Below are 17,221 nucleotides of genomic sequence, written 5' to 3'. Positions count from 1 at the left end.
CAGGCAGATGCAGGTACAAGACCCGCCACTCTGGCTCAGAAGGGCTGCGGGCCCTACAAACTCAGCACCGTGTCCTGGACAGGACGCTGCTGCTGGGACAGAGGAACAGGCCTTCCAACCACCTAAGCTGCATGGGTTTCAACGCAGACCAGCTGCCCAGCAGCCACCTGGACCCACAATGCTCATCAGCCAGGTTACAGTCGCAAAGAAGAGGGGGTGCTCCCACTGCAGGGCCAAACGGAGGACCAGAAGCCAGCCGATCACCCACCAGCAAGGACCAATGCCCAGGAGTAGGGTCCTCTACAAAACCTCCTGGCCCCTCCGCCTTGTAGGCACCCCACTGGGGCTGCTTCAGAGTAAAACATTGTTTCAGCACAAGTGTCTGTGAAAGTCTACACTGAAGCTAAGAAATGGGGTTCCTTCAGGTCCCTCTACACCATGATGGAGTATCAGGCTAAGTGCCAGGGCAGGTCATATAATCACCCTATGTCTCATTTTCCCCATCTATAAAATGGGGAGATTATCCCCGCCTCCCTGCCAGACAGTAGCGTTATCAAAGCAGGCCACTCCTCATACTGCATTACAGCATGTGCACCAGGGGTGGGAGCAGGAAGTGGGGCGGGTGGGGGGGGAGGTTCATTACTTTGAGAGCCTGGGACAGGAATTACGTCTTTTAAATAATTAAGATGCACTGGGAATAAAGAGATCAAGGAATTAGAATAAGATTCTATCCAAAAACAAAACAAAACAAAAAAACTAAAAGGAAGAACAAGACCTAAGATCCTTATGTGGAGAACCACTGTTCGTGGCCCTTATCATTCACAGCTAGTAACCATTTCCCAAGGATTGTCACGTCAGATTAATGGGATTCTTTCATTTGACTCCAATGGAGCCATCCTAACCCTCAGTCTTCTGTTGCTGGTATAACATGGCTGTCTGCTCACATCTTTCAAAATAAATAAACGAAACTCAGATCACTTACATTACATATGTCAACAGAATTCTAAATTAGAAACAGCATGTCTGTTTTCAGAAAGACTATAAAAATGTTCAAAGATACTAACAATAAAATTCCAAGGTCTCACCACCCTAACAAAATTGTTTTCACTTTCCAAGACGTTCAGACCCTTTCTGAAAAAGACTACGATAAAGCAGTCCAAGCGTTTGCTACTGATACTTTACAGCACGTAACTTATTTTGGTTAGAAACATAGAAAGCTTAACCAGAAACTCAAAGAAACTGATGGATTAACTTGATGTTCACCCTTGCTCTTCAAAGGGGTTCCTCGGTCCACCGTCTGGGGAGCACCCACTTGCCCGCTGTCACTGCCCTTCCTGAGCAAGGACAGTCCCTCCCCACAGGTCACTTTCTCACACCTACACCTGGAAACATCTTTTCTCCCAGGTGGCTCATCAACTGAAGCTATCATCTCTTTAAAGAAATTCTTTCAATTCCTCATAATGTTTTTTAAAAAGTACTACTACCTGGGTGGCTCGATCGGTTGAGCATCAGACTTCTGCTCAGGTCATGATCTCGCAACTCGTGAGTTCGAGCCCCGCGTCGGGCTTTGTGCTGACAGCTCCGAGCCTGGAGCCTGCTTTGGATTCTGTGCCTCCCTCTCTCTCTGCCCCTCCCCCGCTCAAGCTTTGTCTCTGTCTCTCTCAAAAATAAATAAACATTAAAAAGTACTACTGCCTGCAAGGTAGTAAGAAAACATAGTATTCCAATTTTATAAGTGCGTAAAAATGGAACAACAGGGTTAGGTGACTGTCTCCAAGCCAAACTATGGAGCCTAACAAGAGCAAGTGAAACTACCCTTCTCTGTGGGAGGAATCACTCCTCCCACATGGATCTTTCAGGAACTCCTAAGACCCAAGACATCTGTAGAACATACAGCAAGGGGGGAAAAAGTGAAGCAGGCATTAATGTGGATGCAAGGCACATGGAGAATCTGGTAACAGGCCCTGCCTGTTAAACATCCATTCGTGAAAGCTCTTCCACATCACAACCATGCTCTGGGTTTCCTGGCTTACACAGCAGTACCACACAGCAGGCCTACAACCCACCAGCACATCTACACAAGGTCCGGGATGCACACAGCAGACTGCGACATCCCGGCTAGGCAGGCTGCCCCCAAACGCAAAACTGATTCCACGTGACCCTGCCCTAATGCTTGAAAATTCAGGGTATGTTCACCAAAATCTCTTCTTGCGCCGTATGAATTTTGATCAAATGTTAATTCGTCTCACTGAATAAAGATTATGCTGGGGACAGACTTCAAATGCTGCCTTTAAGGGCCTGAAGGACTCCTGCTCCTTGCACCCTATCTCCTCCAATGCCATGGTCATGCTGGCGTCTTTGCCTCAACCCTACCGTCCAAATCTTATCCCTCCTCTAAGTAGCAACCCCTGGGCCTTGAGGGCATCTCCATTCCTTCATAGTCCCTGGTCTCATTTCTCTCAAGGAATACCTTGACCAGTTTCTTAAGAACAATGTGGGGAAAATAGAACTGTTGGAAACAAAGATTCCCAGGTCCAATCTGTTTCTGCCGTCAGAACACCTCTGACACCAAATGTGTGGATTTTTTTTTCCTCCACACTAACAACCTATTCTCCAACTCTCTGGACACTAACTGTATGGGTGTCCAACAATTCCAATTCATTCTGACACTAACAATCTAGAATTAGGACAGACCCCAGTTAGGGTCTCAATCCCACAAGACTCCCCCCACTTCAGATGGCAATCACAAGTCCCTATTCTGATGAAGTGGCTATAAAGCAAGGGCTCCTATGACCCCATACCTGGGTTTGATCATTTGCTAGAATGGCTCCCAGAATTCAGGAAAACAGTTTACTTACATGCACTGGTTCATTATAAAGGATACAACCCAGAAACAGCCAAGTGAAAGAGATGTACACGGCAAAGCAGGGTGACGGGACTGGAGCTCCCACAGCCTTCCGTAAGTACCTCCTTGCATTCAACAACCGGGGAGTTCAACAAATCCCACTGTTCAAGTTTTTGTAGCGCTCTATCTCCAGCACCCCATTCTCTTCCTGGAGGACGCTGGGTGGGGCCGGAGTGCCAACCCTCTAAGCACATGGCCGGTCCTTCTCATGACTGGCCCACCATGGCTACCTAGGGACCCACCCTAAGTCACCTCATTGGCATCAACTCACGTGTGATCAAAGAGAGGCTCTCATGAATAACAAAAGACACTCCCATCGCTCAGGAAATCCCAAGGGTTTTAGGAGCTTTGTGCCAAGAATAGGAGACAAAGACCAAATATACTTTCCTCCCTACCACACCAGGCGTGAGAAAATAGTCGCCATTCACTTCACAGAGGACAGTTAACATATATAGAGAGAGATATTGAGAGATCAGTGGAAAAGAAGGATGCCTGGCTGGCTCAGTCAGGGGAGGATGAGACTCTTGATCTCAGGGTCATGAGTTCAAGCCCCATGTTGGGTGTGAAACCTACATAAATAAATAAGCGCAAAAGAGAACCAACAACTCAATAGAAAAATGAGCAAACCCATAAACAGTTCTCAGAAATGTGTATATATATATATATATATATATATATATATATATATATATAAATAGTCCTTAAACATTTCAAAAGCAGCTTCATGACACAATAAAAGAAATGCAAATTAAAACAAGGAGATGCCATTTTCAGGCTGGTGACAAGTCAAACGTTTGCCAGCAGCCTCGGCTGGGGAGGCTGAGAGGAGACGGCTGCTCACAACCCCTGGTGACAGCATGCGCACATGTCTATTCACTGCAGCAGTATTTGCAACAGCAGCATTTTGGAAATAAACGCCTTCCATAGGAGACTGGTGCGTGCACACAGGAGTACTATGCAGCTGCACAACAGCACAGGGGGCGGCTGTGTGCACCCACACAGAGCCCTCGCTCTCCAGGAAAGGGAGGCAAACAGTCTACACAGGATGCTACCCGCTCAGTAAAAACGGATAGCAGGGGCATACATACACCTGGACTAAATGCTGACGTTTGTAATAAGATGCGTAAAACAAACCAGAAGTGTGCGGATGGCTCGAGATTGCCCCCAAATCCAATGTTTCATGTAGTTCGACTCAGAACCATGTACATGGCTGAAATACTTTAGTAAAAAGAAGTTGGTCGCAAACCAAAGCATGACCCTAACTTGTTTCAGCATTTAAAAAAAAATTATCACAAGTAGCTTCTGAACACAATACTCTAACTGCACATCCTCAGTAGGACATATTCTGAGGACAAAAAGAACTCCAAAGAAATCCTGAATTTCGCCAAGTTTGTTACTGGTAGTGGTACTGACATAGCAATTCTGAAACTGTTCTGTCTGTATGGTGGTAGAGAGCTGATGACTTTTTTACTGATGCTAGAAATGAGATTTTCACAGTGGGAAAAAGGAGACAGCAATATGGAATGGGGGAAGGTAAGGAAGATAAAGTGTGCATGCTTCCCGGCTCTGTTCCCTACAAGCCCTGGGAGCAAGGACACCTCAATGGCAATGTGCACAACCAGGGCCCAGGCTCTGATTCCTAAACAATATTCTCCAGTGAGAGAAAGCAGGGAGCCTTGGAGAAATGGCTAATTCCAGGACTGGAGCAGGGAAAGATGAGCCCAGAACATCTGGAGATCAAGGTAGTGCTCAAAGACTCTGAGTCCACAGTGGTTTTTTTTTTTTTTTAAACAGGAGGGGTGAATTGATTGGTGACCCCCCCAAAATATGTCCACATTCTAATCCCTAGAACCTTGACTATGACCTTACTTGGAAAAAGATGCTTTGCAGGTGTAATTAAGTATCTTGAGACCAAAAGATGACCCTAGATTATTCAGTTGGGCCCTAAATCCAGCACCATGTGTCCTCATAGGGGACCCAGGGGAGATGTGACAGCAAGAGGCGGCAACGTGACCACCCACAGAGGAAGATGGGAGGGATGCATCCACACGCCAAAACATCTGGAGCCTCAATGGAGACTTCGGAGGGAGAGGAGCCTTGTCAGCACCTCGATTTCAGACGTCTGGCCTCTGAACGGTAAGAGAATAAATTTCTCGTTTGAAAACCACCTTGTTTGTGGCAACATTACAACAGGCACAGGAAATTACTACAGAAAGTGAGAGAAGATAGAGGGAGGCAAGTTCTTTTCAGAAGAATGCAAGTTAATAAACTCAAGAAAAGCAGGGGCGCCTGGGTGGCTCAGTCAGTTAAGCATCCGACTCTGGCTCAGGTCAGATCTAACCTGACCTGACCTGCGTCGAGCCTCGCATCGGGCTCCTGCTCGGAGCCTGGAGCCTGCTTCAGATTCTGTGTGTGTTTCTTTCTCTGCCCCTCCCCCGCTTGCGCGCGCTCTTCTCTCTCTCTCTCTCTCTCTCTCTCTCTCTCTCTCTCTCAAAAATAAACATTAAAAAGTAAAATAAAAATAAACTCAAGAAAAGCAGCATTTTGGATTTCCCAGTGTGAAAAGTGATCTAGGCGAGGACTGCCAATGGGCACTGAATGCACTCGCTGGACGAGAAGCCACTCCGTCTCTGAGAACCACCTCTGGGACTTTCTACCAAGAAAAGGCACCTTGCACCTTTAATATGAAGTGCGGCGATGGCCAACCCTTCCAGGCATCAAACGTGTCATCAACAGTGGGGCAACCCTGATGGAAGGCAAATCATCAAGCACTATTATAAAAATGTTCAGCTGACTTTAATTATAAGGAAGCAATCAGACAAATCACATCGCAGAATGTGAGATGTTTTACAGGACAACTGGCTTTTTTTTAAAGGTACATGTTATTAAAAAAAAAAAAAAAAAATTAAAAAAAAAAAAAATTAGAGACCTAACAGCCAAATGCAACATATAAACCTTAACTGATCCTAGAGTTTAAAAAAAAAAAGGTGGGGGAGGGTGGGGAGCACCTGGGTGGCTCAGTCTGTTAAGCATCCAGCTTCAGCTCAGGTCATGATCTCATGGTTTGTGGGTTTGAGCCCCGCGTCAGGCTCTGTGTTGACAGCTCAGAGCCTGGAGTCTGCTTCCGATTCTGTGTCTCCCTCTCTCTCTGCCTCCCCCCATCAAAAATGAATAAACATTAAGATTTTTTTTTTAAAGGCTATCAAAGACATTGATGGTACAACTGGGGGAAACTCAAACATGGACTGTCCACTAGACAGTATTATTTATGTTAATTTTTAGAGTGTGTAATGGTGGTGACATTATACAGAAGATGCCTTTAGTTCTAGGGGATCTACGTGAAAGTATTTAAAGGTGGGGTAACTTTCAAATATTTCAACACAAAGATGTACACGTTAAAACAGAGAAAAAGAACAAATGTGGAAACAAAGAACAGCTGGTAAATCTAGGCAGAAGAGTATTTGCCTGTTTGCTGAATTAGTCTTTCATTAGGAATAAGAGAAAACAGGTGTGTAAATTATTAAACTAAAATGCTGAGGGCTCAAAACAACTTTGAGGTGCCCCTCCCAACCCCCAAGGAATGGATTCCCAGGGTCTCAAGGATCCTGGGAACCTGCACTTCACAAGCGCTGGCTGATCCTCATGCTCAGGTAAGTCTGGAACAAGCACCTGTACTATTTGCTTTGTCTTTCCCCCCCTTTCCTCCCTGGAGGCAGCTGGCATCAGGATGCTATCTCCCTGGCAGCAGGCCGGTGGATGTTTACCGAGTGAATTCGAGGGACGGTCCCTAGTCACGCGGGGCTGATCAGATTAAGGGCAAAGCTGTTCTAACGAAAGCCCGAATCAGACAAGTTTGCAGTCTGTTTCCACAAATGCAAAGCAAACACACATAAACCGCGCTTTTATATGGTTTTCAGTGTTTCATTTCGTAGCGTTTCTCTTCAGTGGGGTGCAAGCGACAGGACTGAAGGGTGCCATGGCTGCAGCGTCATTACCACAAGATCCCTGATATGCCAAAACTTACATGAGGATGACAGGGTATCACAACTCTAGCTTTCAAGAGCTGAGGGTGAAAGTAACGGCTCCTGAAATCACTATAGCAGAAAGGAGACTTCTTTTTCATTCTTGTTTAAGGTCTGGGCCTGGGGGGTGGGGGTGGGAAAAGGGGAACACAATGCAGCTAGAAGGCAAGAGGAGGATGAGGCAAAGTCAAGAGAACACCTGGGACAGACAGTGGGGAGGCCCAGCCGCACCCGGCAGAGTCAGGAATGGTCTTGCCTTGTGCCTCTGGAAATGGGGTGACAAGTCCACCGAGACAAGGGTTCTGGCTTTCAAATGTGTGCAAACAGCAGCATGACTGGCAGCTGTACTCCCCGCCCGGCAGCAGATGGGCAGTCCATTCTCTGGAAGGGGGTCTCAGACTGGGGAGCCCCAGGTCCACCTGGGACGATGATCACGGTACCGCTCAGACCTGAAGTCCTGTCCCCACGGGGGCTCCAGGATGCGGGCAGCCAGGCCTCCTCGTCCAGCAGACAGCTGGCAGAGCCTGGGCACCAGGGCTCAGAGGACAGACCTACAGCACTCTCTCAAATAGGAGTGGACAACCTAGGGCCACCAGAAGGCCAACGAAAGCCTCCAAGAAGAAAAGTGGGAAGGGACCAGGAGGGAAGAGATTCTTTAGTGAGAATGAAAAATAAACAAAACTACCATGAAAAGAATACAGCCATGAAATAAAGGCCACTGCTTTTGTTTGTTTCTGTTTTTTTTTTTAATCCAGAGGAAAAAAGAACTCATATTAATGAAAAATGATAGCAAAAATAATTTTTTTAAAAAATCATTAGAAGCTTTAAAATGTAAAGTAGGGGCACCTGGGTGGCTCAGTCGGTTAAGCAACCAACCGTGGCTCAGGTCATGATCTCATGGTCAGTGAGTTCGAGCCCTGTGTCTGTGCTGACAGCTCGGAGCCTGAAGTCTGCTTCGGATCCTGTGTCTCCCTCTCTCTGCCCTTCCCCCACTCATGCTCGCTCTCTCAAAAATAAATATTAAAAAAAAATTTTTTTAAATATATAAAGCAGAAGTGTCTAGAAAGTAGAGCAAAACTTTTAACAAAATTTTTTTTTTAAACGTTTATTTATTTTTGGGACAGAGAGAGACAGAGCATGAACGGGGGAGGGGCAGAGAGAGAGAGGGAGACACAGAATCGGAAGCAGGCTCCAGGCTCTGAGCCATCAGCCCAGAGCCCGACGCGGAGCTCGAACTCACGGACCGCGAGATCGTGACCTGAGCCGAAGTCGGACGCTCAACCGACTGAGCCACCCAGGCGCCCCGAGCAAAACTTTTAAAGAGTGGACAGGCCACCTGGGTGGCTCAGTTGGTTAAGTATCCGACTCTTGGTTTCAGTCATGATCTCACAGTTCATGAGTTGGAGCCCTGCATCAGGCTCTGCACTGTCAATGCAGAGCCTGCTTGGGATTCTCTCTCTCCCTCTCTCTCTGCCCCTCCTCCACTTGTACTCTCTCTCTCTCTCAAAATAAGTAAACTTAAAAAAAATTTTTTTTTAAAGGGAGAAAACAGGAAATAAAAGGACTAGAGCAGGTAATACTACATCAGCGTAATAAGATTCAGAGAGAGAAAACAGAGAATGAGGAGGTGAAACAAAGAATAATTTAAGAAAATCCCAGAACTGAAAAGTAAGAGTTTCTTGGGTTGCAAGGACCCAGAGGACCCAGTGCATGGGGCACAGGTGCTATGTGCACCTCCCACATCAGGGGACAGGTGCGTCAGGGCAGGCTCTGCTGAGCTGCAGCAATGAGCGAGCCCAGACCCTATGAGGCTTAAAAACGAAGATGTATTATTCAAGTTTGTGTCACTCTAAGGAAGGGGTGGGGGTAGGGGGGTGGGGTAGGCTCTTCACTGAGCACCATCACCTTGAATGATGTCAGTTATCAACCCAGAGGGGAGGAAACATGTTTACAACTAATCGCTGGGCCCAGAACTGAAGCAGGGCACCCCCCTCGGCTCCTGGGCATGCTGACTGCATGAGGCCACCAAGCTCTGGGAGAGAGGAAAGGCCAGGCAGCAGAGAGCTGGAAACGTGTGGTCTACAATGACCCTTGTGAGCAAAAAGAAGATCCTGACACCTTCCAGAAAGAAAACACAAGCCCCACAAAAGGCACTGACCTGACACAACTGGTCTACGGTAGAAGCCAGAAAGTAATGCAATAATCCCTGAAGAGTTCTGAAGGAATCTTCGTCTAGAATTCTACATCATCAATCTACCAATTAAACGTGAAGACAAGACATTTATCACATGTCTCAAACTCCTCCAATGCACATTCAAGTGAAGTAAGTGCAAAATAAGCAAGAGGAAGTCAGGGAATAAGACATCTGTAATGGGCAGAGCAGGGCTGAAGGCTGTGGGGGCCATTCTTCAGGAAGGTGCCCCATCAAGAGGTCCTGATGCTTCTGAACATCTTAGGGCAACTGACAAAACATGTGGAATTGAATCAGAAATAGTAGACAGAGAGGGGGGGAAAAAAAAGAAAGAAAAAGAAAAAGCCATTTATTAACTCCAGCGAAAACAAAAGTCATGCACAACACAGCTCACTAACAAGAAGAATAGCATTTAGTCATACACATATACACTAAATGCTGATCTCAAAATTACACCACATCTACATGGGGGATGGTGAACACAGGGGAAGCAGGGAGGTAAGAAAATAATCAATCATCTTGCAAAGAATAAAGTCACTAGGTAATACCTACAAATGAAAAATCAACGAGCATATGATTCTATGGCACAAAGATAAACACCAAAAACAATCAGCTAAGGGAAGTGCTTGCCTCCCAGCAGGGGAAAATAGTGGCAGGGACTCTGTTTTGCCTAACAAACCCTGAAGACTCTATTTGACTTTTCAAACTATGTGCATGTTAAAGAAACACTAAAGGTAATTCCAGTTGAGCCTCTACCTGGGGAGCTACCTACCTAGTAGGTTGGCAAGATTTTCAATCAGACCTCTGAGCTCTTCAGTACTCCATGGGCTGAAACACTGAAGATAGAAACCCTGTTCTCAAGGACTGGGAATTTTACTGAGAAGAAAACACACGCATGGGAAAGACCTTTAGTGCAGTGCAAGGTGTCATGGGCTGACTCCCCTAGGCATGGTCCAGAAGAGTTCAGATGCACGAAGGGAGACTCCGGCCCAAGTAGGCAAAAAAAACAGCCCTTTGAGAAAGATCCAAGTGCAATGAGAAAGACTGGCAGAACTTGAGAGAGGAGCAGACAGTGCACTTCCAGAAAGGGAATTGGCTAGCTGTGAGGCTGTGTTAAGTGGGAGTATGGACAGTTTTTTCAAAGAGATTTCACTCTTAACAGGGAGGGCAAGATTGTCGGTAAGACTCCCTGCTGACTTACATTCTCAGTATCCTTGGACACCACCTATCAGGAGCCCCGTAACGTTTTTCCGGCAGTGTCTCAGATGTACCATCCCTGCTCATTAGTAACACTGCTCCACCCTGTTCTTGAGCCCCTCATAACTAAAATCAGATTTTATAAGCTGGCACCAGGCCTCTCCCAAGCCGGCCAGCTCTTGGCCCCTGTCTGGTCAGCTTCATCACTGTACCATTTTCATGCTCCAAAAACACTATCTTTCTTTGCATTCCTACAGCCCTTGGCTGCCACAGGACCTCTGCACATGCTGGTCCTCCTGGAACACATTCCCCCCTAAGCCTCCCTATTCCACACATCATTCAATTCTCAGCTCAAGCCTCAATTCTCACGGAAACAAATGTCCCTGATCACCCTAATTCAGGAGTCCCATGCATGATCTTTCATGCATTCCTTTCCTTTATACCAGTTTGTAATTCAGCCCTCATCGAGGTGGTTATCTCATTCTTGGCCACCTTACCTTCTAGACCAGTGGTCCCCTGACCATAGCAACAACTTCCCAGGTGACGCTATTAGAAATACACAACCCAGACCTACTCAATCAAAACCCTGAGGTGGGAGGCAAAAATCTGTGTTTTGAAAACCCTCCAGGTGATTCTGATATACTCCCCAGTTTGAGAACCACTGCTCTAGGCACCAAGATGGCACTTCCTCAGTGTCCCCCAGCACCATGCACAGTAACAGCCAAGGGAAAAGACTTGGCAGGATTTCCTGGTTGAATGAATGCTGAAAAACTTCCCAGGGCTCCCTAAATCTCCCTTTATTAATTCTAATCACGATGGAGCACCTGGGTGCCTCAGTTGGTTGAGCGTCTGACTTCAGCTCAGGTCATGATCTAATGGTTCATGAGGTCAAGCCCTGCATGGGGCTCTATGCTGACAGCTCCAGCTCAGAGCCTGGAGCCTGCTTCAGATTCTGTGTCTCCTTCTCTCTCTCTGCCCCTCCCCCACTCACATTCTGTCTCTCTCTCTCTCTCAAAAATAAAACATCAAAAAAAATTTAATTCTAAACACCTCTGTCCAACCTAGATCAACAATGAACCGTCTGCAGACCTGGGTTCTACCCCCAGCTCCCTGGCCTTTCTAGGTTCAAAACTTGGCTCTCTATAGCTTGTCATCTGTATAATCATCCATAAATGTTCCTAATTCCTCTTGGTCTAAATTTTCCCACCTCTAAAATGGGAATGACCATAGTATTTCCCAAGATTGTTGAGCTAATTAAATAAGCCAATGAGACTCATGCCTGCACACATATGTAAACACTCAGCAAATTTAGGTGCTATTATTATTTCATAACAATAATTATGCAATTTTAAGTGATCTTTCCCCTGGGTCTCAGCTTTCTTGCTCAAGATTGACCACATTCACTTAAGAGCTCTTTCTCCCTTTCAAACTACTCCCATCTAACACCCAACCCGGCATGAAACTCTGCCTAGGATCCAAAAGCCCTGCTTGAGGTTTCTCTGCTCCACCTCCTGGAACAGCTGGGCTGTGCTGGACAATCTGGGTCTTATAACACATGTCCTCCTAGAGCTCAACTGAAGTCACTTTCCCAAGTCCCCTCTCATCTCGGGAACCAGATCTTGGTAATTCAACCAGTTAGCAGGTTGTTTCATTTAAGAGCATGTCTGTGTGGTGACTAGGATTCAAAGGGAGCTTACACTGTAAGCTATTTCTAGTCCAACTGTGGTCTTTGGTAAAGTATTAATAGCAACAATTATAATACATGCTCATCGAAAAGATCTTAACATAAAAGGGCGGGGGGGGGGGGGTTCTGCCTCTTAGAAAACACAGGGTCCACCACCTGCCTGCGAAGTGCCCCTCCTGCCCTGTCTCAGGCAGAGGTCGGGAGTCAGGATAGACACGAGGACCTTACATAGCAAAGCACCGCCCCGGGTCTCCGGGAGCTGCGCCTCCCCACTGGGCCGATCCGCCGCGCCCCGGGGACCCTGCGCGCCCGGTCATATGGGCGCGGCCGAGGGCCGGCGGGGATCAGCAACACTTGGCTCCCCAATAGTTAAATGCTGAGTAATTTTCCTGCGGAGCAAACAGTCGGAGCGGGGGCTCTGCCAACGGCAACAGTATTTTTATCCTACTTAACCAACACGGCGGCGCGGCCACGACTGTCCCCAGGGTGTCCCCGCGCGGCATGCTCGGGAATCGCCTGCCGGACCCTCGCCGGCTGTCGGGACGACGTGGACGGGAGTCCCACGCGTCGGGGCGGGGGTACTGGGACACCGGGCTGGGGCCTCGGCTGGCGCCTCAGCCGTGCCGGGCCCGGCAGTCCCAGAGCTCCGGGGCAAGGACCCTCCGCCGGACTGCCAGGTCTCGGCGCCGGGGCCTAAGCGCTCGAGGGTTTGCGCCCAAGTTGGCCAGCTGCTTTGCCGCAAGAGCGGAGAAGGGGAAACGGGTCCTCGCAGCCCCCGAAAAGGAGTGAAAGCAGGGAGCGTAGGTCCCGCCCGGTACGCGGCGGGAGACCGGGCAGCAGGGCCACCCTGCCCACAGCCCCCCGACCCCCGGCCCCGCTGCCGCGGCGTCCGGGAATGAATGGGGCTCCCCGCCGGCCGCGGGCGCGAACTCACAGGCTACGTAGGCGAGCAGCGCGATGCCCAACAGCAGCTTCATCCTCCTGCGGTTGACGGCAGACACGAGGCGCAACAGCGCCTTGCTCACCATACCCGGGAGCCGCGCCGGTCCAGGGCCCTTGCCGCGCGGGGGCCCGCCTGCTGCACAATGCGCGGCGGCGGGGACGGCGGCTGCGGCGGCAGCGGCGGCAGCAGCAGCGGCGGCGGCCGGGGAGAGCCCCGCCTCCTGCCTCCGGCCCGCGCGGTCCCGCCCCCGCGTGCCGGGTTTCCTGCTGGCGGGGCCACCGCGCATGCGCCACTCCGCCCTCGCCCCGCCTCCTCCCTCGCCCTCCCAACACGCAGCCCCTCCGCCTGCTCTGCCCGCAGGCGCAATTGCGCCTCTGCTCAGTTTTCGAAGAATGTGGCCGCGAACCGAAGGCGGGGCGGGCGCGGCGCATGCGCGTACCGGCGTGTTTTCCCCCTGCCGGAGCGCTGCTGGCGCGCTGTACCGAAGAGGTACGTCCCCGACCGGAGGGCGGGACCGCGGTCGCCAGTTTCCGAACCCGGCCCAGGGGGTGGCAAGCTGTGGGCATTCATATGTGGCGATCAAAAGAAATATTTATGCTAAATTTGGCCATGTCTTTGAAGTTCTTTGAACGCCTCTTTCAGAAAGTTGACTAATTCTGTGGACTGTTGTGTTGACTTCGTTAGGAGCAGCAGCGAAAATTATTAATCCTCTAAACTGTGCTAAAGTGAAAACCCGATGCCTTTTTTCTCTGCTGTGATCGACTGGGATGTCTTTTTTCTTAAAATATTTTGTTATTATTGTGAAAACGTAATGCTGGTGATATAGAATTAGGACAAACCGGGAAAAGGAAAGGGTGAAGCCGCGCTTTGTCTCTGCCTAGAGAAAAACGTGTCATCACATGTGTTTCATTCCAAGCTTTTTGTTGAGTGTATATACTGTAAAGTAGTTATGGAAGTGAATTGCTGTGGTGTACCGATTGCGTGTGTGGTGGCTGAATGTATTTATTCCGTAGGCATTTATTGAATGCCTTCTGCAAACAAGGAGGTGTGTCAGAGGATACATGGACACCAGAAGCTCGTCATTGGAGCCACAGAAAGCTGGTCCCAGTAGAAAAGAAAAGATGGTACACATAGATCTGCGATGCCAAGTCAAGTGAGACCCCAGAAAATGTTGGGGTACTGGCTAAAAGTGCTGATCAGCCACAGAGAGAAGTCAGAGGAGCCAGCGGCATCCCTGGAGTGCCAGGCCATTTTGCCAAAATCAAACACTTTGTGTTAGCTTTATTAGAAACCTCCAAGAAAAATAAACAAGTAGCAATAAATCAAAGCAGCAATATGTTAGAGCCTTAAACTACACAGCCCGAATGCTGTGATTGTATGATTCTAAATACAACCTCCCCCCAAACCTGGTCTCCCCAGTAACTTGCTGAGAATCACTGAAAGGGAGGAAACATGCTGAGGGGTTTTGCCCTAGGAAGAGCCACCCTCCAATCATGCCTCCCGCAAACGGTGTGGCCTACTTTCAAGAAGCCCCATCCCAGTCTCTGAAGTATCAAAGGAGGCTGCCAAGTGACATTTCCTTCGCTTCCTTTGGAGGCAGAGACAGCCCTGCCTTGGGAGCCAGAAGCCTAGGTTCCCACAGTGGCAGGGTTTCCAGAGCCCAGCTGTGAGCCTGAAACAAACCACTTTTTGCCTGTGAGGCTTAGTTTACCTCTCATTAACATTTTGGGTTTGGGTTAGTTCTATAATTGTTGCACAAAAGTGCCTAGAGCAGGTAGAGCTTTGGGCTTTTCTGATTCTAATATTTTTAGATTAAAGGTGAGGAGCAGAGATGTGAGAAAAGATTTTTGTTGACACTTGTCCTACTGGGAAAATCAGATTGAAGCTGTAAGCAGATTTCAAGCATATTCGGTTATCGGCAGGATGTTGTTGATAGGTATCTATCAATTCAGACGGGACAAATTGTGAAATACATGCTATTTCTGTACAACAGCATGTAATTGCATTCCTAGTCGAGCTTCTCTTCTGCCACCACGCACCAATGCCAATGCTCCATTGCTCCTGCCCCACTGGAGTAAATACATGGAAATGCCATCAGCAGCTGTAGGTAAAATTCTGCTGCTGTCGTTATTACCACCAAGAAGGCTGTTAGTGGCCCAGGATCCCGATTTCCAGCTCCACCAAAGCCAGAATTGGGGCGTAGGCAGCAGTACACATTGTGCCCAGTGGAGGTGGGAAGGCACAGGGGGAAGGGGATGCCAAAGAGGCCCTCCAAGCTCATCAGGGAAACCGCGGGCTTAGGCCTGTCATTCCCTGTGCTCCTCTTCTCTGTTTTCTCTGGTCTTTTTCCAACTGGCTCACCTCCACTTCCTCCAACAGGTCCGGGCTCACGTCCCTAACCCCTACCCCGTCCTTGCTATCAGTTACTTCATTCTTTCAATGGATATGTTAACAAGAATATTTTTGAGCAATTACTAGTTACAAGGGGTGATTAAAAACTGAATCATAATATGGCTCTTCTCCTAGAGTGCTAAAAATCCTAAGAAGTGTAGGGAACTGCACTTAATAAAGCTTCTACCACGTGCCAGGGACTGTTACGCAGGATGTTTTGACATGTTGCCTCATGTAATTTTTTTTTAAATGTCTATTTATTTTTGAGAGACAGAGACGGTGTGTGCATGCACCACTGGTGGAGGAGCAGAGAGAAAGAGAGCGAGAGAGCGAGAGAGAGCGAATTCCAAGCAGGCTCTGTGCTGTCAGCACAGAGCCCGCCGTGGGGTTTGAACTCATGAACTCTGAGATCATGACCTGAGCTGAAATCAAGAGTCAGAGGCTCAGCCGGCTGAGCCAACCAGGCACTCTGCTTCTTTTAACAGCTCTGTGGTATAGGGTCGCTGCTGCTGCTGCTGCTGTGTTTGATAGAGGAGGGACTGAAACCCCCGGGGCTGGGATTTTAGCTCGAGCCTTTGCGCTACTTAAGGATGCTTTTCTGCAGGAGGATGAAGAGGTGTGCAGAAACAACTGTAGTTCATGGTAGAAAGCGGTGAGTGCTGTGGGACAGACTCCATGGATGGCTAAGGAATTTCACAAGACAGAGACACTGCTTCCGGGTACTGTGGTACACGCTCACCAAAGCGGAGTGGCCGCACCTCCAGTGGGAGCGTTTATACCATGAAAATGAGCAGTCGCTCTGAATCAGGGCTTCTTTTTCTTTTTCTTTTTCTTTTTTTTTTCCTTTTAACCCACACACTTCGGCTTCCAGGTGAGAATAGTGAGAGGAACATTTGGCAGAACAGGAGCTATGTGAGCAGAATTTGAAAGCATGGGGAAGTTTTTACTCACACACGTTGGGCAGGGGTTTCCCTCAGGAAATAGCAAGGGCAGGGACACTGGGGAAGGAAAGGATACCATAGGGCGTAGTGGGGATGCTTGTTTGGCTGGAGGAGCAGGGATTGCGAGGAGAAGGTATACATGTTGGAAAGGAAAGATTCTGGAAGGCCTTGAGAGTTGGTACAAACCAAGAGTCAGTCCGGTCCTGGTCAAGGGTCACTTTCTTTGCTAGCTACTTACCAGTTGCCTCAGTCTCCATCTGTGCTTGTTCTGCTGGGGCTGGGAGTCCATACACTGCATAATCCAGCTGCTGGTAGGTCCTGCCAGTGGGAGGCCCCGGTGGGAGACCAGCAGGACAAAGAGACATCTGCTTCTGGCTCTTCCAATATGGCCATGGCTAGCGGTTGCCGGACGTTGCTAGCATTTGCTAGCGAAGGTGGGTGATTCCGGACCCCAGCCATCCCGAGCCAGGCAACATCTTGTCAGAGAATCAAGGCCTCTCTTCTGGGCTGCTCCAGGGCTGACCACCCATGGGTATTCACTGCTTCTCATCTCTGGGTATCACTCCATTCTTTCTTGTTCTTTCAGAATTCCTCTCCTTTGTCTTCTTAGGCCTTCCAACAGCTTTGTAACCGATCTGCTGCATTAAAGTCCTTATGTTTGAAATACTTACAGTAGTTTTCTTGACTAAACCTTGGCTGATACATCTTCTGGTAAGATATTTGAGAAAGAAGAGTCTCAGCTTTACTCTGGAGTTGCCTGTCATGAAGCTTCTCCTCCATGCCACTCCAGCTGTGTCACAGGTCACTGCTGTTTTCCTTCACTGGAGTCCCTCCATAAAGGACATTACGCCCATGGATCTCAGAAGAGGGACAAATGGGAGGTAGGTCTCTGTACTCAATCTCTGTTTCCTGCCCCAGTGTCACATCAGAATGAATGAGTGTACTGT

At 48.5% G+C, this 17,221-nt stretch overlaps 1 protein-coding gene across 2 annotated transcripts in view; it reads right to left on the bottom strand.

Moving 5' to 3' along the window:
* The window catches only part of UXS1 (UDP-glucuronate decarboxylase 1), a 95,280-nt gene extending 82,149 nt beyond the window's left edge, over positions 1 to 13,131 (bottom strand). For both annotated transcript variants that reach the window (XM_042931850.1, XM_042931851.1), the window contains exon 1: positions 12,934 to 13,131. In XM_042931850.1, the coding sequence (XP_042787784.1) occupies positions 12,934 to 13,027 (94 nt within the window). In that variant the 5' untranslated portion in view covers positions 13,028 to 13,131. The remainder of the gene's footprint in view (positions 1 to 12,933) is intronic.
* Positions 13,132 to 17,221: the final 4,090 nt, after the last annotated feature.

The sequence above is a fragment of the Panthera leo genome, chromosome A3 (genome assembly GCF_018350215.1).
Source record: "Panthera leo isolate Ple1 chromosome A3, P.leo_Ple1_pat1.1, whole genome shotgun sequence".
Classification (NCBI taxonomy): Eukaryota; Metazoa; Chordata; class Mammalia; order Carnivora; family Felidae; genus Panthera; species Panthera leo.
Note: the sequence above shows the minus strand (reverse complement) of the source record. Positions and strands in the feature narration are given on the sequence as shown.